We start from the raw sequence: 27132 nt of genomic DNA, 5'->3' as shown, positions 1-27132 counted from the left end.
AATTTTTTTTCCTTTGACTTTTAACACCATTAGTTAATTTAGAATGTGTTTGCTAATGGAATGAACCTCAAAATACTATTTTATAAATTTTTAAACCATAAAGGTACCGATCAAAAAACAGGTATAACTATAAGCTTTATTTTTGTACTTAATTTGGAGTCCTTTTATTGCAAACTGTTTTCTTATGATACTATTTAACGGGTTTTTTTGTCCAAAAAAAAAAATCTGATAGAGTTTGCAAATTTCATACAACTTTAACTATCATACAGTACCATTTGAGCACTTTATATGGCATGGTTGAAACTTAATCGGAGTTTCATATAAAAATATTCAGATGAAGTGCATATTTGATCATAATAAACGAAATGATACAAATTTATATTTTCAACTAAGATTAATTTTATTTTCAAAATAATAGTTACTAAAATTTGAGATTAATTTAAAAAAATGTATAAAATTTTATTTTGTTTCAATAAAGCTATTGAATTTTATTTTTTTTATTTTAATAAACTCATTTGAACCAATTCTTTCTAATGTAATGTCACCTCACTGTAACAATGAGGTGACATTAAAATAGAAAGAATTCCACTACATATAATATGACAACTATGTGACAACCACGTGAATACTTATATATTTTAGTGCTACTTGACAATTTCAAACAGTTGAATTAAATAAAAAATAAATATAATTTTTAACTTTATTGTGGTTATCCGACTGTTCTCTCATATGAGTGATTTTTTCTATCTAAAATGATCGGAATGGCTTTATTGAAATAAAAATGAAAGTTCAACAACTTCACTGAAACAAAATGAAATACGGTAACATTTTTTAAAGTAATTTCAAACTTAGTAATTATAGTACAATTGACCCATGAGCAACTACAAATGGATTAGCTCAAAATATGTATTGTAAATTCCGTGCATTGCTCGAACCTTTCACCGTTTGGATTAGCTGAAAATATGTATTTTACATTCCACACAATCAATGTTTATTCCTGATAATGTCAACAACAAGGTAAATAAAAATCAAACCCTTCTTATTACACATATAAATTATTTTGATGACCTAGAGAAGATTCCAAAGGCAGGATTAATGGTGGTAAAACCTCCATCCAAGGCTAAATTTTGGCCACTGAAATACTTAGATTCATCACTACCTAAATAAACAGCAGCATCAGCAACATCTTCTTCCGTCAATTTCACCCCTTCAAGATTCGAATACACACCATTTTTCCCATCCTCTTCCATCTTAAAAAAATTCACCGTCAACGGTGTTTCCACAAAATAAGGCGACAAACAATTCACTCGTATTCCATACGGGCCAAGCTCCGCGGCAGCATTTTTCGCCAGCCCCACAATCCCATGCTTAGTGCTGGTGTACGCATGAGAAGCCACACCCCCTACGCTGGAACAAACACTTCCAAGCGTAATAATGCTGCCTTGGCTAACCGGAATCATGACTCGAGCAGCGTGTTTAGTGCCTAAGAAAGGTCCGATTAGGTTAACTTTGACTACTCTTTCAAAATCAGTAATGTCATTGTCGATTATGCTGATTTTGCGTGGATCTGCTATGGCTGCGTTGTTTACCATGATGTCAAGCTTTCCGAAATTGGAGATTGCGGTGTTCACCGCCTTTTCGATGTCCGATTCTATGGTTACGTCGCAGTGTATGAACACTGCCGATTGGTTTCCGATGTCGTTGCATACAGATTGGCCTAAATTGTCTTGAATGTCAGCTATTATGACTTTGGCACCGTGTTTGCAGAAGGTTCTTGCTATGCACTCGCCTATTGCTGTAGCTCCTCCTGTGATGATTGCAACCTTGCCTTCCAATCTGTGACATTTTTATGTGTGATAAAGTTAGTTATATAGCTAATTCTAAGCAACTATTATAGAATTTATCTAATTTATTAGGTTGTTTTATTTAATTCTTGACTTGGATAAAAAGATTAAGATCAAACGTTTAGGATAATTCCCACAGAATGTAACAGTTTAACAACTATATTTATTGTTAGGGTCAAGTAGACTTATTCATGGGCTGAACCGGGCCGGACCTAACCGGATTTTACATCTAATAACTGTGTCTAAGCCTAACCCAGCCCGCGGTATATTTACATCGGGCTCAGGCCGGGCTGGGCTAGACAAAATAAACTAATTCTCAAACCCAGCCCAGCCCGGTCCATCCACCTAATATATTTATATTAAAAGTTTCTTAATATAACTTAAAATTAAATTGTTATTATAAATAATAACAATTCACATATTAAAATATTATTATAAATAAGAAAAATGTAACAACATATATTTATAAACTATAATTTATAAATAAGAGTTTGCAAGCATGTGTGTAAAACCAAAAAAAAGTTTGCAAGCACGTAATTTTGTTTTACAAAAGATCAATCTACTTACCATTAAACAAAGGAAAATTATATTAAAGACAAAGGAAAATCCCCCAACTCACCTGAATATGATTCGAACTCATGACCTCTATACACATAGGTAAACTATTAGCCAACAGGCTAAGAGTTTCACCACTTAAAATTGAATAATTAAACTAACATTATAAATATAAATAAAATACTAAATGTAATTAAATTATAAAGAATTATTTTATATCTCGGGTCGGGTAAGGCTAGACTTGGGTTTTGAAATAAATCCCAAGCCCAACCCATTTTAAGTTCGAGCTTTTGCGGGCTCAGATCGGACTGGCTAAATGCTAAACAGGCTTAGACGGGCCAACGAGCTCATGTACAGATCTAGGATCAAGTATTAAAAAACCGTATGATTGCTTTTTTTTATCTAAACCCAATCCCAGAAATTTAAAACTTGAAAATATAAATTTGTAGTTTGTGTAGTTTGCAAACTAAATATTCTCTCAAAAATTATTATAATGCCTATTTACCTTAGAGCAATTAAAAAGTCTAAAATTTACAAATTATCCTATATAATTCTTGATTTTGTAAATTAACTAAATCAAAACTATTTTTTGACTTGAAAAATAACTCATAAATCCTTTTTATTGTAAACTGCATAAATTGCAGATTCATGTATATAAGTTTTTAAATTACGAGAATGTGTTTGAAAATCAGACAAACCACAGTTTTTTTACTTACTTTATCCTATTGTTAAGAGAGAAATTACCAAATTAATTTTAGAGACCCGATATTGTTGTTGTTGAGATACTAATAATAGCATCGATTTTTTTTTTCATTTTAACTAATTTTATTATTATTTTTTATATATAACTATTATTAAATTTAGATATAAGATAATAATTATTTATATCGATAATAATTGAGATCTTAATAATTATTATATAGTAATATGTATGTTATTGAATTAATTATATTGATAAAGTTTTAGATTGAAGGTCTCTTTTAATAAAATAAAATGAATAAGCCAGATTGAGAGCCAGCTCTAAGGTAAGTGATCAAATATCAATATATAAAATTATTTTTCTATATTATTTATGCAATCATAAATAAATTACCGAAGTGTTATGAATTGTTTATACAAATTAACACATAAAGCTCTTGATAATAGTAATAAAATAAATAAATAAATAAATTTTATTCAAAAAAAATTGATTGGATGATTAATTAGTTGGCAAACCTTCTTGCAGCTACTGAACAAAATGAGTTGGATGCCATTCTTTAGATTAGAGAGATTGTACTATTGTAGGCTATTTTGAGACATAAGAAGCAACTATTTACACCTTCCTTTTATAGGCCAAAAATAATAAATTAAATTAAATTAAATTGATAATGAACACTACTTGTACACACATGTTGTTTTGAATAATCAATTTTTTTTGTAGATTAGATACTGCATATTCTAATGCACAATTACTTGTACACTACAAGCTACACGTCATGTGAAAAAGTCAATTCATGCATACAAGAAAAATAAAAATACAACAATGAAAAACATTTTTTTTCAAAGATAATATATATAAATCCTTACATTTATATTCTAGTTGAATCTCAACATCTCTACAAAATAGAGATGGAAAGGTCCTGAATTCAATAACCAACCTTTACAATTAATTTCGAGGTTTATTGATAAAAAAATGTATAATTTGGTAAATAATTTATTATTCTCATAGTTAATTAGCCTTTTTTTTTTTCAAAAATACATTATAAAATTTATATGTTTTATTAAAATTAACTATTTAAATAGTTTTTTAAGATAAAAAAACTATTTAACTATTTATTATGTTTTTATGAAAATAATGATAAATCTAGTTAGAAAGAAAAGAAAGAATATCAACATTCATCTTATTTAATGTGTACATAAAACGTGTAGTGTTTATATATAAGTTGTGATGGGAAGAAAAACATGTGAGTAACCAAAGAAAGAATATCAATATTCATCTTATTCAATGTGTACATGAAACGTATAGTGTTTATACAGAAGTTGGGAAGAAAAGCATGTGAGTAACCAAAGAAAGAATATCAATATTCATCTTATTCAATGTGTACATGAAACGTGTAGTGTTTATATATAGGTTGTGATAGGTAGAAAAGCATGTGAGTAACTAAAGAAAGAATATCAATATTCATCTTATTCAATGTGTACATGAAACATGTAGTGTTTATATATAAGTTGTGATGGAAAGAAAACATAAACTAATAACTAATTATGTTATAGATGAATGGTTAGGATAGAATCTTGAGTGAGTGAGTTGAATGGTTGAGATTTGATTGAGTGTAATGCATAATATTACAGCTCTTTCTCAAATTGAAACATGTATTACTGATGAGTCTGTTAATCCCATCTTGGATAGAACAGGAATCATATGCTCAAAGCTGAGTAACTTGGTGAAGAGACCAACTAGTTGTTGTGAGGTGTGTCTGTATAAAACAAGAAGTTATATTTTCTCTTATAAGATGATAGTCACTGTCAATATGATTGGTAGAATCATGTGATGCAAGGTTTTGAGCCAAAGCAATTGCAAACTTACTATCACAATATAAAATGATAAGTAGATCAATTATAATACTAAAGTCTATCAATATGTATTGGATCTATTTCAATTCACAACTGATAGGGGTCATGCTTCTATACTCAGACTCAGCTAATGATTGACTCATTGTGGCATGCTTTTTTCTGTTTTCCATGACATAAGAAAAGTTTGTAAGTAGTAAATAGTTTAAGGATTAAAAGTGAAGTTTTACTTGTAAGCTGTCAGGTTTGTTAAAGTTAGTTACAAACTCTATATAACCACTAACTACACATTTTTGTGTTCACATTTTGATAATAAAGATATATGATTGTCTTCTTCATTAGTTCTAGGGTAAATTACACCCATGACTACTGAACTATACCCATTTTCACATTGTGGCCACTAAATTTCAATTCTTTCTGATATGGTCATTGAACTTTACACTTTGTTATACTGGTGGCCACTATGACTGTTGACTAGTTTTTTTTCAACCGTTGGCTCATCTTTTAACCGGTTATCTCTCTCCTTTCACCCTTTCAAAATCTAAACTTACCATTTTACCCTTGACAAGTTCAATGGCCACAATTTTACCTTTCATCCCTTTCTTTCTCTCTCATCCATTTCTTTCTCTCTTTCACTATTTATCATCGAGAATATTGATGTTTAAAGAAAAATAACCCATCAATCTCCGAGGAAGAAGAATCCACCAAATTCCTCTCATTCAGGCCAATCGTCGGACAACTCGCCTTCGCCATCTGATCATCAACTCGATTCTCATCTTCCTCAATCTTTACACTTTCCCCCATGACCCTTTTCACCCGACTCCGTCTCAACCTAGAAAGCCATTGAGAAACAATTTTTCAGAGTGAGGAACAATTTATCCTCTCGACAAACTTGTGGACCGACCCATCAAATTCAAATCATGGCGGTCTGAATATCATGGTGATCCTGGTCGGCGCCAGAGAATGATATCGGATATACGTAGGGGAGGGTGGAATTTGGGAGAAGATGGAGAAGAGAAAGATGGGATTAAGGAATTATTGAAATCGGAGAATGGATTCATAAGGAAATGCTGAATTAAGAAGAGGAGAGAGTAGAGGAATTAAATGCGGTGAGGGAGTGATAGAGCAAAGAGAAGAAGTTTGGGACGGTGAGGGAATTAAATTTTTAGCCTTCATAGAAGGTCGAAAACAAAATCTTCCATAGTTAAGTCACATCTAGAGTTAGGGATGAGAGTGAGAAAGAAAATACAGAGAAAGAGAAAGAAATGGGCGAAGGGGATGAATGTTAAAATTGTGACCACTGAACTTGTTAAGGGTAAAATGAGTATTTTAGATTTTAGAAGGGGAAAGGAGAGAGAGAATCGATCAAAAAGCAGAGTCAAAGGTAAAAGAAATGATGGTCAACGGTTAGAGCGGCCACCGGTGTTAAAAAGTGTAAAGTTCAGTGGTTATACCGTGAAGAATTGAAGTTCAGTAGCCATAATGTGAAAACAGATATAGTTCAATGGTCATAGGTGTAATTTACCCTTAGTTTCTAGTTTTTCTCACTCTACATTTGATATAACATGCCACGCTATATATGAATGTTAAATTTGTCCGAAAAATCGATTTTAGTTAGAAACTCTAAGAATAAATTTGTCCATCATTGGTAACTGAATTTTAAGAGTTAAAATGGTTATTCAATTTTAATTTGTTTCAATAAAATTATTCAATTTTGAAATTTGTCTTAATAAAATCACTTTGGGATTTCAAGAGCAAAAGTCACTGAAAATATGATGCGGCTTCTACATTAACACTAGTCAACTTTCACCGAAGACTGAAACGACACATGACTGCCACCTAGATGACCAAAAAGACATGTGGCTCCCACCGGGGAATGGGTCTAGGGGGCCTTGAGCACCCACAGGTCGCTGTAAAATATAATTTTTTATTGGAAACTGTGTATGAGGCTTTAATTTTTTTTTATGTAAAAACACAAAAAAAAAAATATCACTTTAGCACTCATCAATCACAAGACTACTACAAGTACCATATGTTTGTGAATCTTGGATTTGTCATTAACTGACATGTGTCGTTTCAGTCATTTAGATGGCAACCACATATCGTTTTGATCAGCGGTGAAAATTGAATATTGCTGATGTGGTAGTCACGTCACTTTTCCAGTATCTTAATTATACTTTTGAGGTTTTGAAGTCGATGGAATGACTTAATTAAAACATAATTCAAATGAAATTTTTTATTGAGATAAATAAAAATTGATGATCATTTTGAAATAATAATAAAAGTTTAGTATACATTTAACTATTAATAATTAAGGGATATACAGTATATAGTCTTTATACATCAAAACGTATTGTCGCATGATAATTAAGGAATATGTCCAGTCTTAGAACAGAACTGTTATCCTCCTAAGCATTCAGTCCAAAATGTCGGAAATATTTTAACGCAAATTGCAATTGTTTTACACCATGTTTTTTATTATTATAAAATAATACATATACAATGACAAAACTATTATAAAATAATACAATGACAAAACCACGAGGAATAAAATCCTAACAGAACCAAAAAGGTACGAAAATGACTATAAATAGTATGGAAAACTCGGGTAAATTACATCTATGGCTACTGAACTTACCCATTTTCACATTATGGTCATTGAACTTCATTTCTTTTCGGTATGGCCACTGAACTTTACACTTTTTAACACCGGTGGCCACTCAAATTTAACTAACTTCTCAAAATGACCGTTAACGATCGTTAACGACTTCAAAATAAAAATATTCAAGAATTAAAGTTGTTCAGAACGACATTTATCATGAAACCACATTTTTTATTTTCGAAAATAACATTTTTTAGAGCTTTCTCTCTCTCCTAACCAACCAACATCCAAATGACCTCAAAACGAAAATTTTGAGGAATTAAAGTTCCTTAGAATATCATTAACACTTTGGATTTTTATTTTTAGCCGTCAACGGTCGTTTTGAGACGTTAAGTGGCCACCGGTGTTAAAAAGTGTAAAGTTCAGTGGCCATACCGGGAAGAAATGAAGTTCAGTGGCCATAATGTGAAAATTGGTAAAGCTCAGTGGCCATAGGTGTAATTTACCCTGAAAAACTCATAAAAGTATAAAAAACATAAAAAAAAAATGCAACATATACTTCTTAGAAATCAAAATCCACAGAAGAGCAACTGCAATCTGATCTTCATCATTCAGACCTTTTCGAATATTCGGATCAGAGTACATAGATCTATTGATCCACGTATAAAATAAATCGTTCCGCACTTGCTAAATCCAAAAAAGACATGAATAAAAGAATGATTGGGAGCAGATATAATTCAGACAGATATAGAGATCTGTAAAATATATGGACACTGAATAAGAAAAACAACAAAAAGAACACACAATCTAATCCGGTGGGAGGAGGAAGGAGGAAAATTCCTTCTTTCTCCTCAAAGTAGATTCACTTTGATTTGGGAAGAGAAGAATGAGAATGATGGAAGTTATTTTTTTTTCAGATCGTTGATTAAAAGGAAATTAGATGGAAACATCATATATCAACTTAATTTTACAAATTAACCAAAAATTTCTTTTAAAAAGCAATATATTAGACTACTGAAGCACAATTTTTTTTTTCTTCATTTTTAACCTTTGAACCGAATTTTTTAAAGGAATTCTTCCTCCAATTTATATTCTAATTTTAGTTTTTAACTTAGTATTTATAGTTTTTTATTAGTTTGAAATCTATACATCTTATCGAAGTTCTTTTTCCATCTGATTTACATCTGTTAATCATACTTATTTCATTTATACTTTTTTGTAGCAAAAGCGAAAAATGTTTATTTTGTCCATAGATGTATAAATCTACGTGGTTGCAAATAAAAAAAGAATTCATATTCGAATATCTGAATGAATTGTAGCGGTTTTTTAGATTCAATTTATGAGTGTTAGAGATAAATAGTAAATTTATCTCTAAGATAATTATTAATTAAATACTTTAAATTATAAGAGAGAATGATGGTTAAACTTTTTTATATCTGATGTATTTAGGGTTAGGGCTACATGTATATTTTATATAAATAGAACACTTAATACAAACGGTAACACGAAGAGAAATTATTTTACATAATATAATTCTTCTAAACCTTCTGACCCTAATTACAAGGGAAATTATTTTACATAGTGAAATTAATGAGATTTTAGGTAATCCAAATAAAAAAAAACTAAAATAATGAAATTGTTACATATGAAAAGCTAAAGATAGATAATCAGGCTCGAACTGATGACTTTCACCACGTCAAGGTGACACTCTACCGCTGAGTTATTTCCCTCCCCCGCAATTTTTACATTTTGTCGTATCAGGTATTTCGAGAGAACAAGGGGCTTATATCATTTCATAGCGGATCAGTGAATTATTGGGCCGAGTTGGATTTGAAAAGCAATAAAGATGGTTTCAAGGAAAGTCTAGTATAAGCGTGAAGAATGCAGTTGCTTATTTTAGTTGATAAAATTTTCTATTTATGGTTTTTTTTTTTTATAAAACAACTTGTATTATGAAACAAGAAAACTTAAGGGATATCTTATTCTGTGACATTTACAATATAAGTTTATTAAATTTTCGAGAAATTTAAAATTAATCACATTTGTATTTTTTACAGCAATTTGTAAATTTCATGTAACTAACAAATCAATTAATTAATTATCTCATGGACCAAAACGAGAAGCGTTGAACAATGCTACTGGTTATATTTTAAGCAGCTGAAACAATTAGTATATGATTATTTGATTAGGTGCTATGTTATTTTATTTGTGATGTAATCTGAAACATTATAGTTTTGTTTGTTAGTTTTCACATTACGTCAATTATTAGTTATTATTATTTTTAGAGACGTCAATTATTAATTGATATTCATTAATCCATTCCTTTTGGCAATATATTCATATTATTGCTCTATAAATTCATGAATCCAACAAACTAATTAGTCTCATAATCTCAATAACAACTCTATAGTTTAACTGAAAACCACAGAACCAACTTCTTAATCACCATGGCTTCCCATTGCAATTTCAATAGACAGCTTAATCAGGTAAACGGATATTAATTATTATTTAATATATATATATATATATTCCTAAGTGATATTATAAACTAATATTTATTAAATATCGAGATCCAATAAGTTCAGTGACGGGTCTAGTGGTTATTAAGGGCTTCAACATCCACTGGTTACCGAAATGAATATAGAGTTTTAATTTTTTAGGGCATAACTACTAAAAATATTCAATTAAATGTTTATAGAAATTAGAACACCTTTATCAATAAATCTTAGATCTGTAATGGAATAAGTTGTCTTGCAAACTAAAGCCTTTTTGGTTTACTTACTATTTGTTATTGTTCTTTGTTATTAGGAAAAAAAAAACTGATTTTTTTTAAAAAGTATGGATTAAAAAGCTATTTTTTAATGGTAAAAGGCAAACAAAACATGTCAAATCAAACACTTCAAACTAAATGAGAAAATAAAACAGTCCAATTAACTAATCAATATTTATGCTAATGAGGGTTGGTCCGAGTGGTAAGGTGTTGAACTTTTGCTTGACAGGTTTGAGGTTCGATTCCCCACTCTGTCAAAATTTTAGCAAAAAAAAAAAAAAAAAAACTAATCAATATTTATTGTTCGATGGAAGCAGATATTATTTGAAGGAGATTCATTTTGCAAAAAAGTGATATTGAATAGACCCGACAAGCTAAACAGTCTCAATTCTGAGATGGTATGCATTTTTTAGATATGTTTTCTAATTATCCATTGTGAATTGTATTTAACTTTTTATTTTTATTCTTATAAATAATTAAAATTATTATTTATAATGATAATTTAAACATGAATACTAATTCTGCAATTTATTTAATGTTTGGTTTGGATGCAGATTTTCCAATTATTAAAACATCTCAGAGCTATTGAAATGGATTCTACTGTTAAATTTGTAATTCTCAAGGTGGAAAGAATTACAAACTTCACCTCTACACTATTATTATAATTTTTTTATAATTTGTTGAGATTTTAGATAAATTACCATGCATTTTCCAAAATTACTTCAATTATTCAATAATGAATAATTTTTTAGTCCCTTAATTATTGTAAAATAGCTTAATTTATTTTACAAATACATTATAACATTTTGAATTTCAATTTTGTTTCTATTATTATAAATAAAGAATGATGTATAAGTAAAACAGCAATTATATTTTAATAATAGGGAAACGGAAGGGCATTTTGTGCTGGAGGTGATGTTGTTGCAATCGTTACTTCTATGCTATCAGGTGAGGCTTTGTTCTATCTTCATTTTACTCTCACTTAATTAGCACAAGCATATGACAAATAATTAATCTTGTCAGTGTAATATGATCTTAGCTTTGTGGTTGGGAGCTTACCTATGATTAGGGAATTCATGAGTTCGAATCACATCCGGGTGGGGTGGGGTAGAGATTCTTCTTTCTTCTTTAATGTAAGCGCATTGTGCGTAAATTTTTTTAAAAAAAAAAATTAGCACAAGCATATGACAAATAATTAACTTTTAAAACTTTAGTTATTTAAAAGATTTGTTAATAATTTGATTTTATTGATTAATATATTTAGGACATTGGAGTTATGGAGCAAGGTTTTATGAAAAGCAGTTTAACTTGGACTACTTACTTGCCACCTATAAAAAACCTCTGGTAATTTTAATATTTATTTTTTATGAACCTTTATTTATTTTGCAACAAAACCTTGACCTTTTCTTATTTATGTATATAATTATAACCATGAAGATTGCACTTATTGACGGTATTGTGATGGGTGGTGGTGCTGGCCTGTCTTTGCATGGAAGGTTTAAAATAGTCACTGAAAAAACTGTAAGTTACCCCCTTTTTTTTTTTTTTATCAAAATAGCAATGAATTAATTAGCTAAATCATGGTAAAATGGTAACAATATAAAATATTATTAATATAATATAATAACCAAATAAAATTTGTAATAATTTATTTACTTTATTTACATTTATATTTTATATATATTACTTTTCTGTGTTTTATATTACATGCCTTTTTTAGAGATTTTTTTTGTTTTATAATACATGTCATTTAATATGATAAATACATATTAAGTCACATTCTTTCTGCTATAAAACGTGGATTTATGGAGATTAATTAGAATAATGGACTTATTATACAATAAATAAACACAGTGGAATCAATAAATAAGAGACAGTAAAGTCTTTTTTCTAATATTTTTAATTTCTGTATAATTCGTTAGAAAGACATGTAATATGAAACATATGGAATATTGTACTGAAATAATACTAACATATCAAAATATCATGGAATACAATTATAATAATTTAATATTTATAAATATAAGAATTTTTTGACACGTAAATGTAGGAATTAGGACAAAAGTAGGGGTTACATCTATTGAGAAAAATGAGGAAAAACCAACTAAAGTGGTTTGGTCATGTAAGACGAAGAGCGCTTGATGCGCCGGTTTGGAGGACTAAGTGGCAAAGGGATGTAGCGGTAAGGGGTAGGGGTAGACCTAAGCAAACTTGGAAGAGGGTGATCGAGAGTGATATGAGTTTATTAGGGATTGAGGAGAATATGGTAGTAGATAGGACAGAGTGGAGGGAGAAAATTTGTGTCGCTGACATGATTTGATTGCAATAGTTTCATATGATAGTTCATGTTAGTCGACCCCGAATCATTTCGGGACTAAGGCTCTGTTGTTGTTGGTTGTAAATGTAGGAATTAATAATGTATAATTGTTTTCATTAAAAAAAATGTATAATTGTAAACAGGTGTTTGCCATGCCAGAAGTTGCTATAGGACTATTTCCAGATTGTGGAGCTTCACATTTTCTTTCTAGGCTTCCTGGACATTTTGGTAACTTTGTTCTCTCTATTTATATATACTATATGTTTATTTTTATTTGATCTTAAAAAAAAAAAGTTTAATGGTCTCTCTTTTGTTAACTTTAATTATATTTAATTATGTATTATGTAGGAGAATTTTTGGGAGTAACAGGAGCTCGACTAGATGGAGTAGAAATGCTTCATTGTGGCTTGGCAACTCATTTTGTTTTCTCCAAAGTAATTATCTCCATGTGCATTACTCTTCTAATAAATATTAATATAATTTCTAATAATTTATTTTATGTGATATAATATTAAAGACATTTATAACAAAAAAATTTAAGAAAGATAATTGTTTTATTTTTAGAAAAAATATTAGGCTTAATACATATGCGGCTCCCTGAATTTGTCCTTTTTTTTCATTTTACCCCCTAAACTTCCAAAAAACCCACCCAATTTATCCCTTCTCTCCGACTTGGCGCTTGGATTATTGCAGCCACGTCGGAAAAGATGGGTAAATTGGATGGCTTTTTGGAAGTTTATGAGATTAATAGGTTGTCCCTTAAGTTTAGGAGGTAAAATGAAAAATGACAAGTTCAGAGAGCTGCATATGTATTAAACCAAAATATTATAAAGTTATAATCCAAAAATACATTATCGAAAAGTTTGAATCTGTATTTTCAAAATATAATAAATCTTTTAAAATTAACATTTTAATGTCAGGGCTGGTCCTGGGTCTAGGCATGGGTGCGCCGACCTAGGGTCCATGGTTGGAGGGACCTAAAATTTTATTTTCTTATGTGTTATACGTATATATGAAAGTTAATTTTTTTTAATATAGATAGCGATAAAATCATATATGATGGTCTAATTCTTTCGATTTCCTTTTTGCTATATCAGGATTTGGATTTGCTGGAGAATACACTCAAAACGCTAAAGTCACCGGATATAACATCAATTAATCAAATTCTTAGCAATTTTGCTCAAAAACCAATCATAAAAGAAAACAGCTCTTTAAAAAGGTATGTTCAGTTCATTCTATTTTCATATTTTGAATTTATTATTTAGATATTATTTATTGTCTTTGTATAAATGAGAAATTTATTGTTTTGTATTTCTAATTAGATTGGAGATAATTAACAAATGTTTCTCCAAAGATTCTATTGAAGAAATCTTGCTAGCCCTTGTAAGTATACAGATTTTGGAAAATACCAACTCTTAGTTTACTCAAATATTTATTTGCACATCTATATTTATTTAGTCCTAATTATTATTATTTTTATAAATTCTTACCATTTCCTTATTACAGGAGCAAGAGGCAAAAAATAAAGCAGAAACTTGGATTACTGATGCTATTAAATCCATCAAGTCAGGAAGTCCAATAAGCCTCAAAATTACTCTTAGATCGGTAACTATTTTTATATTTTCATTTATCTCTTATCTGGAATTATTTATTTTGATGAAAATTCTAGAAAATTTGAATTCTATTTTCTATGTAAATTTCTTATTTGGAAGACATTAAATAACAGAATTTAATTATTTTCTTTAAAATATAAAGAAATAGTAAATCATAAAAGAATTCTAATTAATAATAATAAAAACTCGGGTATTATGGATTCGAATCACATGGGGTGGGGTGGGTTGAGGGTTTTCTTTTGTCTTTAACATAATTTTTCTTTATTTAATATAAGTGCACTGCGCACAAATTTTTTTTTTTAAAAAATCTATATTCTATCAATGAAATAAAAATGAAATAAACAAAATGTTATCTTTTTTTTTTTTTTTTTTGAAGATAAAATGTTATCTATTATAATTGATTTTTTATGGTTATTTATAGTTGATTTTGAAATTTGTGTTAATTAATTTATAGATTAGAGAAGGAAGAAGGCAAAGCTTGAGTGAATGTCTTATCCGTGAATATACAATTTGTTGTAATATCTTACGGACAACTGCTAGTGCCGATTTTTTTGAGGTAGTTTATTAATTACTATACAGAAGTTTTTAACGTCTAATAATTAAAATCTTAATTAAGTTAATTATTGTATTAAATACTGGAATATTTTGCAGGGTTCAAGAGCAATGCTATTTGATAAAGACAAAAAACCAAAGGTATGATTTATAAGTTTTTCTATTTTATTTCCATCTCTGGACTGGATCTTCAAATATATATGAATAAAAATTGAATATTTTTCAATTATAATATAAAGTTTGCTGATTGTATTTATGCAATAAGTAGTGGGAACCTTCAAAACTGGAATTAGTGAAGTTTAATACGGTGGATATTTGTTTCTCTGGAATCGATGAAGACGATTGGAAATATCTACAGCTTCCTGTTAGAAATCATGCAATTTCCAGCTCCAAACTTTGATTTCTATTCATAAAACTACATTAAATTTCAATTATGTTAATTTCTAAGGGTTCGTCTTGTACGTTGTAATGCAAACGTAATATAATCAAAGTTGTAATGTAATCAAATGTGTAATGTAATAGAATGGAATCATGATTACATTACCATGTTTGGTGGACAAATTTTAATAAAATCCATAAAATGCAATTATCATTACAATACGTATATTTATATTAGTTAAATACAATTTTCATGTTTTTTTTTTTTTTTGCATTTTTCAGATTTTCATGTTTTCTTCAATTTTTTTTTTTTCATTTTTCGTTGTTTTTCTCATTCTTGTCTTTTTCCTTTTTTTCACATTTTTTCGTGTTTTTTCTCGCTTTACCATTTTCGTGTTTTTCATATTTTTCTCTGTTTTCGTGTTTTTTCGTTTTTCGGTTTTTTCACATTTTTTTGTGTTTTTCTCGTTTACCATTTTCGTGTTTTTCATATTTTTTTCTCGTTTTCAGGTTTTTCGTTTTTTTGCATTTTTTTCTCGTTTTCGGTTTTTTCACATTTTCGCATTTTTTCGGTTTTTATGTTTTCATGTTTTTTTTCGTATTTCATCGTTAGTAATAAAAATACAATGGCTAATTGTAATGTGGATTCATGACTATTTTGTTTGTAATGGACATTACATAAATTTGCGAAGAAAAATTGAATGATGTAATGGTGATTCCATTACGATAAAAATGATATGACTAATCAAACATGGTAATGAACCTCTATTATAATGGTCATTCCATTACGATGTCCATTACAGCGTATCAAACGGGGTCTAAGTACTTGATAAAACTTAGGGTAATTAATTTGTTAGTTCCTATATTTTGACAAAACACACTGTTTAGTCCCTGTATTTTCAAAAACACATGGTAAGGTCCCTAACCTTTTTCTCAATGAACTGTTTAGTCCTTCCGTCTGTTTGTTAGATTTTTTTACCGTTTATGAGTTCGGAAATGACTAAATTACCCTTTACTATTTACCTTCAAACTTTAGAAGAGGATATCCAATTTAAAAGAAGAAGCTATTTGTATGGAGAATAAGAAAAAGAAAAGACTCAATGCTTACGAATTTAAACGATTAAGAAGAAAATCAAGAAGAAGAACACTCAAAGTTGATTTCAAATGCATTAGAGTTTAAAGGAAAGGAAAAGAAGAACGCAAATCCAAATTGACAAACAAAATCTTCATGAGAGTCTAACGGCAGGGACTAAACAGTTCACCGAGAAAAATATTAGGGACTAAACAGTTCATCGAGAAAAACGTTAGAGACTTTATCATGTGTTTTTGAAAATACAGGGACTAAACAGTGTGTTTTGTCAAAATATAGGGACTAATAAATTAATTACCCTAAAACTTATGTGGTTGAGGACAATTGATAATTGCAATAAATTCTTCTTTGTTTTGCAAGAGTTAATAATAAATAAATAATATTACTCCCTGTGTTTCATTTTAATTGTCACACCCGACCCTAAACGACCTCAATCGGCATCGGGCGTAAAATAGAAAGATCATAATCAATACTTAGGAGTCTCCAATTTAACCAAATATCATTATAATACAATTGCAATACCAAAGTTCTAACCATAATTCTAACAATAAGCAGCCAACTTCCAAACTTCGCCTAAACGGTCGGTAACCTTCTCTATATCTTGTACGTTCTCACCTAAAAACATTAAAACATTTAAAAACGTGAGACAAAAATCTCAGTAAGAAACTACCAGCTATAAAAACCAACTTTATTTAACATATCTACATATATACATTTATAAAGGGATTTAATCAAAACCTTATAAAATATACTCAAAACTTAAGTTCATAATATAGTCAAAGTAGTAAACCAAAACCATAAAAATATATAATCTTGTATCCATTATTGAATTCAAAACCTTATAAAATATTGTAATTAAATAAGTGTTTTATCAAACCAACTCGTATTTAATCAAACGTAAAACGTTATCTCAAAATCAATCATAACCGAAAACATAATCCAAATGAACTTAAAACATTGTATCCATCCTCGAGTTTCTCCCCTTAAGTATCAATCCATAACCACATATATAGTCGAGACGTCTCTTAACATTGCCTATCCCATATGGTCTTACCCAACACTTCGCTGCCATACCCAATAGGTCTTCAGACTGTGTACACAGGCCATGTCCCTCACTGAACATGGTCTTCAAATATAAAACCACCGATCCGGATAACTCTCGATGGATATAAAATCATAAAATCATAACGTGCTCAAATTTCCTTTCACAATCAAATTCCAAACTATTTTATAACCATAAATCATTTGGCTTCAATTAGCCCTTTTGTATCATAAAAATCATATTTGGACTTCAATCCAAAATAATAACAACAATAACCGCAACAGATTTCTTAATCCAAAAACAATTCGTAAGAAATCATCAAATTCATTTTATTCACTATATATATATATATATATATTGGAACAAAAAAAAACATATATGTATATATGTAAATCAACCAAATTAAGCCTTAAATCAACATAATCAAGTAAAATCTGAAATTCACATAGAAGCATAATCAATAGCTTCATTTGAACCGTAATTTCACAATAAAAAGCAAAATCATAAAAAACCTCAATTTTACAAAATTCCTGCATAACCCTAAAATATCAATTTCTGAAACTTCTTTGATTATATATATATCTATATACATAATTCCTAAAATATCAAAATCATGAATATCAATTTACAAAATTCCTGCATAACCCTAAAGTGACTCTTTCTTTCAAAAAAAAATATATATATCTATATACATAAAACTCAAAATATAGTTGATAGTTACTTACCTTGGCTATTAATTGAAGAAAACACACCCGATCAATTCTCATCTAAATTCTGTCTAAGACGTTTCCCTCCAAACACCGCCGAAACTCAAAAACTCTTCGGTTAGGATTTAGATTTATACATAAGGATGCTATAGTTCCAATTGTGAGTTATTCGGACGATTGAATCTCCGTAAATCAAAGAAACGGTAGAGAAACGATCGAAGAACGACGAAGAAGATGAAAAATGAAAGAAGCAGAAAAGAAAATGAAATAAAAAGAAAAGATAATCTCCCACTTCTTCGTATACATATATATCCAAATCTGGCGAATATCCAGTTTGGTCATCCATCTTTATATAATCTTTTAAAAATTATCCTAAACTTTTAATTTACACCTAAAACCATCAAATTAACTCCAAACTTTTCCCATAGCACCAAATAAAAATTACACACCCAATAATTATAATATATACTACTATCAAGGTATAAATTCTAGAAATTTAGACCTGGACGTGACATTAATTGTCTTTTAAGGTTTCTACACATATATTAAGAAACCTATTAATTAGCCTAAAAGGTAGTTAAACATTACCTTATTACCCTCTTGCAATTAATATTTAAATTTCTCTACAAATTTCTTTCCTTTTATTATATGAGGACAAAGTTGGAAAAAACACATTTAATGCTCATTGAAAAGTGTAAAACGTCAAATAATTTGAAACAAAAAAAATTCCTCAAAACGACAATTATTATGAAACGGAGGGAGTAGTATTTATTAGTTTAAGTTTTTATAATTGTCTTAACGAAAGAATTGTAACTGTATATTTATGACGGTATAATTTTGTACTGTTGTATCAATAAACTACCTCCACACTCCTTAAATATTAAGCTAATTAGAATATGACCCTTATATAAACCTTTGTACCTGTAATTCTAAACTAGACTAGATGGAAAAGATTGGAATGAACTAAATTCCATATCGGAAATAGAGAGAGAGTGAGGATTATTAGTAAAATGGGAATCTAATATATGCAAACATTTTTTAAAGCGTGAGACCCAGTGTGTTGGATTTGGATCAAAGCGGACAATATCTACATGGTATTGAGACAAGTTGTTACAAATTGGTCGACTCTCCGCATGCGTACGATGTGTGGTTCGGGAACGAACCAGACATAAGTTGGTGGGGTTGTAATGACTGGGTCTGGAGTGGGTGGTGTCCGGGTAGAAGTCTTTAGCAAGGAGCAACCTAAGGGATGACGATGGGACCAAGAATGAACTGAATCTCACATCGGAAATTGAGAGAGAGTGACTGTGGCTTATTAGTAAAGTGGGAACCTAATACATGCAAACGCGCTTTAAACCCGTGAGGCACAAGGTGTTGGATTTATACCAAAGAGGACAATATCTCCATGGTATTAGCACAGGTTGTTACAACCTTTTTCACAAACCATAAATAGCTAGAACGGTGATAAATTTGATTCAATATAACCTCGAAACGATACAATTCATCTCATTAAAAACTTCCATAAAAAATATAAATTCACATAAAATCTAATTAATTAAATTCAACACTTCATAAACTTGAATATGATAGTCTAAATAAAGAAAACTCCTAAATGGTAATGACTCCACATACTGGTCGATCCGAAGCGAGCGTTACTAATCTCTTGTTCCTAAAAAGTGGTGGCGGTGGCAAGAGGTGAGTTGTCAACTCAATAAAATAGTTAATTAAAGGGTAAATTCCAAAAAAAAACCATGTGGTTTGATGTTCTTCCAAAAAAACTCTTGTGGTTTGTTAATACAAAAAAAAAGACTGTGGTTTGCGCCGTTACCCGAAAAACGGAAAATGGCTTAACCGTGTTAAAATGTTGACGTGGCACAGGGGTAAAGTTGGAAATTCGAATTTTTTTTATTTTTTTATTTTTTTATCCCTCTCTCTCTCTCTCCTCTTCTTCCTTCTTCTTCTTCTTCCTCCTCCTTCTTCTTCTTCCTTCTTCTTCTCCTTCTTTCTTCTTCTCTCCTCTTCCTTCTTCTTCTTCTCTCCTCTTCTTTCTTCTTCCTTCTTCTTCTTCTTCCTCCTTCTTCTTCTACCTTTTTTTTTTCTTTTTTTTTTAAGTTTCAGAAATTTCCAGATTTCCTGAAATCTGGACCAGAAATCTGGAAAATTTCTAGATTTCGGAAATTTCCAGATTTCTTCGAAAATCGGAAATTAAAAAAAAAAGAATAGAAGAAAAAAAGAAGAAGAAGAAGAAGAAGGAGGAAGAAGAAGAGAAGAGAAGAGAGGAAGAAGGAGGAGAGAAGAAGAAGAATAAGAAGAAGGAGGAGGAGAGAGAGGAAAAAAAATAAAAAAAATAAAAAAAAATCGAATTTCCAACTTTACCCCTGTGCCACGTCAGTATTTTAACACCGTTAAGCCATTTTCCGTTTTTCGGGGTAACGGCGCAAACCACAGTCCTTTTTTTTGTATTAACAAACCACAAGGGTTTTTTTGGAAGAACATCAAACCACAGGGGGTTTTTTTAAAATTTACCCTTAATTAAATATACAATACAACCACATATGCATACAATAGTTTTCGTACATTTCATTTATAGATTATCAAGCAAAAACGTTCAACAATTAATACTCATCATCATCATTATTGAATCACATATACATGCCATCAGTTCTGATCATATGGACCTAAGATCCAAGAAGTATTTGGTCACTAACCATTGGATTTAGGTGGTTATAATCCAATTCTAATGGTTCATAAAAAAACTACTGTAATTACTGGATTAAAAAAAAACTCTCTTGATTTGTTATTCTTCCAAGTTAGGACTCTCGCATTCATCGGTGATTTATTATTTTAGGCAATATTAAATTATCTTAATTATTTTGTTTTAAAAGTTAAAATAGGAAATGATTTAAATACGTTGATTATAATAGTTCTTTTTTATGAACTATTGGATTATAGATATTTCACGAGTTAAGGTATCCATCCTACCCACGGTTAAGTGAGCCAGACTTGTACAAGAAAATATAACTCTTAACCCAACCCGAGAACAAATTTAAATTTATAAAAATAGCACAAACCAACCAAATTCACCCGATCCATTCTATCAATATTAATCATTAAATTTATATATTAAATATTTATTTTTAAATATAAATTTAATTTTTAATATATATATATAAAAGTGGGTTTATTTGGACTTGATAAGGATTTGATGTTGGAACCAGTCTAAAATAACAATGGGCTGGGAGAGCATTTTCGTGAAGAAAGGCCCACTGCGCACAGCCTGAAACATAAAACAGGTCTACTTTTGCATTTTCTTCAATGAGAATTATGCAAAAGAGTCGGACTTCTCTAAGAACAAGTACAGGGATGTATATTTAAGCTCATGCAGCTGCAAGACAAAGCGATTCTAATACCACAATCACCATCATCTTTTCTGGCTGAATTTTGAAGATGAACAATAGTACAACATTCCAATTTTCAAAACTGATTTTTACTTTTCAATACTAAACAAATGGGTAAGAGGATGAAGACTTCGCAGGATGGAGATGAAACGAAGTTTCTGCTTTCACGTAGACTGAGTTTCGCGTAAGAGTCAATTCTTGTAGCGAGGTCTAGTCCCATTCATTGTTTTGGTGAAGCGGAATGCTTTCGATTCCATCCTAGCTGTCCAATCGGCTAAGTCTGATAATAGAAAAAATAGTCCATTCCGTGTGTCGGAAGATCCGCTTGAAGTGAAGGCTAATTCTCAAAAAAATAAGGTAATCGTAAGATTGTATGTTGCTCTTCTCATAAGAGAAGAAAACGATTATCCATAAACCTTAACTATCTTTGAAAGTGTTTGATAAAATTTCAAAAGAGCTACATTTTATAGAAAAGGCAATTAATATAATTTTTTGAAATTACTATTTACCTTTCAATACGAAAAGGAAGATAAAAAATATTTGATAAAATTCCAAAACAGTTACATTTTTACAGAAAAAAAACAACTAATACCTATTGCCTTACAGTAAAATCAAACAGGCACAGGTTGCCCATTTTTACACGTAATTAAAATCAGATTCAATCAAAAGTATACAAAATGCAACTACCACCTGCAAAACAGAAATGATGGGAAACACTATGCTTACTTTGTTTTTAAAAAAGTAAGCACAAAAAACAAAGTAAGCACCAGAAATGATACACTATAGTTACTTTGTTTTTAACAAAGTAACCACCAGAAATGATATATTATGAACTCGCAAAAGAAATCCAAGGACGTCAAAATATTAGATACAACACAGTGACAGAAAAAGAAAATCAATAGTCTGTAAAATATGAAATTCTGTAGAACATAGAATCCAACTCAACAAGTTCAGAAAGAAAAATGCAAAACCCAAAAACATAAATCCCCACACAAGGTCACCACCGCCTGTCTAGCACCCAATTCTGAGTACAACAGATGGAGAATGGACGATGAGTAAACATCAAATCATAACTAATTGAACATTTTAAAAGACTGGGATAGTAGTATGAAATGTTCATACTAGCGATAATGGAACTTGCAGACCGCACCATTCATTTCTTCTTGGCTGCAGACTTGGTGACCTTGGCTCCAGATGGATCTTTTTTCTCAACACTCTTGATAACACCAACAGCCACTGTTTGTCTCATGTCCCTGACAGCAAAACGACCCAATGGAGGGTACTCTGCGAAGGTCTCAACCACCATAGGCTTGGTTGGAATCATCTTAATCATACCAGCATCACCATTCTTCAAAAATTTAGGCTCCTTCTCAAGCTCCTTTCCTGATCGGCGATCGATCTTTGTAAGGATCTCAGAAAACTTGACAGCAATGTGAGAGGTGTGGCAATCCAACACTGGGGCATACCCATTTCCAATCTGCCCAGGGTGGTTCATGATAATCACCTGAGATGTGAAGTTAGCAGCTTCCTTGGCAGGATCATCCTTGGAGTTGGATGCAACAAAACCTCTCTTAAGATCCTTCACTGCCACATTCTTCACATTGAACCCAACATTGTCACCAGGAAGAGCCTCTGGTAGAGCCTCGTGATGCATCTCAACAGACTTAACTTCAGTTGTCAGTCCACTGGGACCAAAGGTCACAACCATACCTGGTTTGATAACACCAGTCTCAACACGACCCACTGGGACAGTACCAATACCACCAATCTTGTAAACATCCTGAAGAGGTAGACGAAGGGGCTTGTCTGATGGCCTCTTTGGCTCATTAATCTGGTCAAGAGCATCAAGCAGGGTGGGTCCCTTGTACCAGTCAAGGTTGGTTGATCTCTCAATCATGTTGTCACCTTCGAACCCAGAGATGGGCACGAATGGAATTTTATCAGGGTTGTATCCAACCTTCTTGAGGTAGGAGGAGACTTCCTTGACAATTTCTTCATACCTGGATTTAGAGTACTTGGGAGTTGTTGCGTCCATCTAAAAAATAAGAGGAAGATTTGAAGAAAGCCACGAAATTAATAAAGATAAGATCTGAAATATTTTAATGACCCAGAACAGCTACAATAAAGAGAAATTTGTCCTTGGACCAATGAACAATTATGCGAACAGTGGGGGGTAATTTAAATCTCAATACATAAACATTGATGTGTTAAGTTAAACTACCTGAGCAGCAGCAGCAAACGGGAAATTGGCTTAGCTATATAGCACAAACATTTACAAATTAATGGCAGCAGCAGCAAATATAGTAGTACAATGAACTGCTACTACAAACTACATGACAGTTGCTCTCAAAGACGGACTACAATGTTAAAACCAATCAGGGATTATGAAACAAATAAATAGAAGTTAGTTCATATAAAGAGGAGAGAGAGGGATTCGAACCCTCAAGAATAACCGGGTTATGTCCGGAGCCATCAACCATTAGGCTATCTCTCCCACAAAAGGCAAAAACATAAATCTCCAACAAAGTAAACACCCGTCATAGAACTGGACATTCCATACATTGAAATTCAACAAGCACATGTCCTATGAGGATATCCTCTATTGAAAATCGGCCACAAGAATATAAGCAGCAAAATCAGAAATAGTAACAGGTTAGGGATTACCTTGTTGCAACAGCAGATCATTTGCTTGACACCAAGGGTGAAAGCAAGGAGAGCATGCTCACGGGTCTGTCCATCCTTGGAAATACCAGCTTCAAAACCACCGGTGGTGGAATCAATGATAAGAACGGCGCAATCAGCCTGAGATGTTCCAGTAATCATATTCTTGATAAAGTCACGATGTCCAGGAGCATCAATAACAGTGCAGTAGTACTTAGTGGTCTCAAACTTCCACAAGGCAATATCAATAGTGATACCACGCTCACGCTCGGCCTTAAGCTTGTCAAGCACCCAAGCGTACTTGAATGACCTTTTGTTCATCTCAGCAGCTTCCTTCTCGAACCTTTCAATCACACGCTTGTCAATACCTCCAAGCTTGTAGATCAGATGGCCAGTAGTGGTAGACTTGCCAGAGTCGACATGTCCAATGACCACAATGCTGATATGAATTTTCTCCTTACCCATTTTTTATATCTACAGTTCATCCAAACAAAATTCACAACTAAATTCAGTTAACTACTCAAGGAAAAAGTCCCCCAGCCACAAATCAGGCAATCAAGATCTATAATCACAGTAAAAATTGAATCTACTAGCATAGCCTCGTGCTTCTTAATCTAAGGGAACCAGACCACAAATTCACCTAAAAAACAATTGTAATATGAAGAATCAAGCTACCCAAACTTAAAAGCAGCAAAAAATTGGAACAATTGAAATAAGAACTAAGAAGCGTAGAGAAGTGATGATAAAGTCATGATCTAAACAGACCTAAACAACAGCAGTATTGGGAGTAGAACGTATAGAGCGATTAGGAAGATAAATTGATTACCTGTAAGAGAGCTTGACGAGGCGGCTACAACACCTTATCAAAACCTGAAGATAAGAAGAAGAGAGTGAGATGAGAGTAAAGAGTATATGTTTATATATATAGTGGCAAATGAAGCTAGGGTTCCTCTTGGTCGGCTGTGTTAAAGTAAAATGACGATGTTGCCACTGTGGCGTCATTTCTTGAGTTCCAAGCTTACAATTATTTATATAAACAATGGTTAAGCCTCGAACTTTTTGACTCATGAGCAATTTTACTCTTAACGTCTAAAATAATACAATTTTATCCTTAATGTTAGAAGTCAAGAGCAATTTTACCTTTAACGTTGATAAATTGGATCAAATTGATAAATAATTCATTAAACTGTCTTCTCGATTATGAATGATGGTATCTACGCTTCACATGTGTGTCATATCAGCAACAAATCACAAACATATGTTGAAATGTGAAAAAATTAAAAAAAAATATACTGTCTTTTTTGTATGAATTAGACAAAAAATATTCAAAAACTTTACCGAATTTATAAATATTAAGTTCTAATTCTATTATTAAATTATAAAAAACACGAATTCCTTTTTTAGAACGAATTGTCATGCAATTGGTGCAGAATGATAAACAAAAATATTTGTGTTTTATAAGTCTAAAATTGATTCAATTTATCAATATTAGAAGTAAAATTGCTCTTTACTTTTAAATTATAAATAAATTTAGGTAGATTCCATAGTTAAAAGTAACCATTATTTTATGTGGTGTGTTTTTATGAACGATTTGGAGTATTAGATAATTAATATGAAAGGGTATTATGGATAATTTAAAGAGATTAGGAGTAATCATTGAATTAAGGTTAATTTATGACATACATTGAATTGAATTGAATGAATTAAGGTTGTATATCTATACTATATATAATTACGGAAGTAGAGAGAAATGAGAAGAAGTGTTTTAGAGGTCTTTTTGATAAGTTGTCAATGTAGTAAAAAATCAGATTAAAAATATTTAATTAATTAAAAATAAATATTTAATTAATTAAAAATAACAAATTGATATTTATAATATATTAAATAATTACTAGCCTATTAATTAAAATAATAAAAGAAAACAAGAGTTACGGGAAGATGAAAAAACACAAAGCAAAGGAAATCCAAAAGTCGCAAATAAACTTCTATATAAAGCATGATAGATAGTCTTCCACCATTATATTCATTGGTCACGATAGATAGTATTATATTTCTGAAGGTAAATATTCGATTTTTTCATATGTTGTAGTTATTTTGTTCTCAATTATGTTGTTGTTTTATTTTTATTAAAAATAGTTGTTATAGTTTCATCTTTCAGATTCATTTTTGTTGTTACCCAGGTTCTATACATCTCGCTATCTTATCCATGTTTTCTTTTTTATTTGTCTTTTTTTTTTCAAACTGATAGCTTCAATTGAAGAAATCCGACAGAAATAGAAGATGCATGAACAACTAAAACCGGAAAACACGAAAGTGTCAAAAATTACAAGAAATTCTTATGTTTCTCAAGGTAATTATTTGATTTTTTTCATATGTTGTAATTATTTTTGTTCTCAATTGTGTTGTTGTTTTCTTTTTATTAAACAATAGTTGTTATAGTTTCGTTTTTCAGAGATGAAATTCCATTTATGTCGTTACCCAGATTCCATACCTCTCGCTACCTTATCCATGTTTTCTTTTTTATTTGTCTTTTTTTTCAAAATGACTAAAATAAAGATTTTGTAAATTTGTATTCTTTTTTAGTATATGTTGCTAGGTGTTATCGTTTCGATTGCTAACTCTTAACTAAAATTTAGATTATCGGCTTTATATGAACTCAATTTTTGTCTTTCTCAATTATGTTGTTTTATTTTTATTAAACAATTGTTGTTATAGTTTCATCTTTCAGAGATGAAATTCCATTTCTGTCGTTATCCAGATTCCATACCTCTCGCTACTTTATCCATGTTTTCTTTTCTATTTATTTATTTTTCAAAATGACTAAAATAAAGATTTTGTATATTTGCATTCTTTTTTAGTATATGTTCCTAGGTGTTATCATTTTGATTGTTAACTCTAACTAAAATTTAGATTTTCGGCTTTTTATGAACTCAATTTTTAGTTTTAATTGAAGTTAGATTAATTTTTCTAATTCGGAACATGTTGAAATCCACTCATTTTTTTTGTTTGAGTTTAGCTAATTGATATGGATTGTATTTTTTATTTTTATGCAT

At 30.6% G+C, this 27132-nt stretch overlaps 3 protein-coding genes across 3 annotated transcripts; 1 reads left to right on the top strand and 2 right to left on the bottom strand.

The window, feature by feature from the left end:
- Positions 1-938: 938 nt before the first annotated feature.
- LOC136219351 (borneol dehydrogenase, mitochondrial-like) lies at positions 939-3675 on the bottom strand. The gene is made up of 2 exons (XM_066006733.1): positions 3615-3675; positions 939-1836 (listed from the first exon to the last, which is right to left on the bottom strand). Exons 1-2 carry the CDS (start codon positions 3650-3652, stop codon positions 1056-1058), a joined length of 819 nt encoding a protein of 272 aa, XP_065862805.1. The 5' UTR covers positions 3653-3675; the 3' UTR covers positions 939-1055.
- A 6281-nt stretch (positions 3676-9956) lies between these two features.
- On the top strand, positions 9957-15270 carry LOC136219350 (3-hydroxyisobutyryl-CoA hydrolase 1-like). The gene is made up of 14 exons (XM_066006731.1): positions 9957-10037; positions 10639-10719; positions 10876-10944; positions 11206-11269; positions 11586-11665; positions 11759-11842; positions 12782-12866; positions 12987-13072; positions 13736-13857; positions 13961-14021; positions 14145-14243; positions 14706-14807; positions 14903-14944; positions 15072-15270. The coding sequence occupies exons 1-14, from the start codon at positions 9999-10001 to the stop codon at positions 15201-15203; spliced, it is 1146 nt and encodes a 381-aa protein (XP_065862803.1). The 5' UTR covers positions 9957-9998; the 3' UTR covers positions 15204-15270.
- A 7027-nt stretch (positions 15271-22297) lies between these two features.
- Positions 22298-25059, bottom strand: LOC136219348 (elongation factor 1-alpha). The gene is made up of 3 exons (XM_066006729.1): positions 24906-25059; positions 24083-24553; positions 22298-23453 (listed from the first exon to the last, which is right to left on the bottom strand). Exons 2-3 carry the CDS (start codon positions 24542-24544, stop codon positions 22572-22574), a joined length of 1344 nt encoding a protein of 447 aa, XP_065862801.1. The 5' UTR covers positions 24545-24553; positions 24906-25059; the 3' UTR covers positions 22298-22571.
- Positions 25060-27132: the final 2073 nt, after the last annotated feature.

The sequence above is a fragment of the Euphorbia lathyris genome, chromosome 2, assembly GCF_963576675.1.
Source record: "Euphorbia lathyris chromosome 2, ddEupLath1.1, whole genome shotgun sequence".
Taxonomy (NCBI): Eukaryota; Viridiplantae; Streptophyta; class Magnoliopsida; order Malpighiales; family Euphorbiaceae; genus Euphorbia; species Euphorbia lathyris.
This window is presented reverse-complemented; position numbering and strand designations above follow the sequence as displayed.

Bases quoted from the DNA above. Each gene is read 5' to 3' on its own strand.
- LOC136219351 (XM_066006733.1), bottom strand. From the start codon at position 3,652: ATGGCATCCAACTCATTTTGTTCAGTAGCTGCAAGAAG. The intron at 1,837-3,614 runs GTTTGCCAACTA...AAAATGTCACAG, and splicing joins TGTTCAGTAGCTGCAAGAAG to ATTGGAAGGCAAGGTTGCAA.
- LOC136219350 (XM_066006731.1), top strand. From the start codon at position 9,999: ATGGCTTCCCATTGCAATTTCAATAGACAGCTTAATCAG. The intron at 11,666-11,758 runs GTAATTTTAATA...ATAACCATGAAG, and splicing joins CCACCTATAAAAAACCTCTG to ATTGCACTTATTGACGGTAT. The intron at 13,073-13,735 runs GTAATTATCTCC...TTGCTATATCAG, and splicing joins CTCATTTTGTTTTCTCCAAA to GATTTGGATTTGCTGGAGAA.
- LOC136219348 (XM_066006729.1), bottom strand. From the start codon at position 24,544: ATGGGTAAGGAGAAAATTCATATCAGCATTGTGGTCATTGGACATGTC. The intron at 23,454-24,082 runs GTAATCCCTAAC...CTTATTTTTTAG, and splicing joins TGATCTGCTGTTGCAACAAG to ATGGACGCAACAACTCCCAA.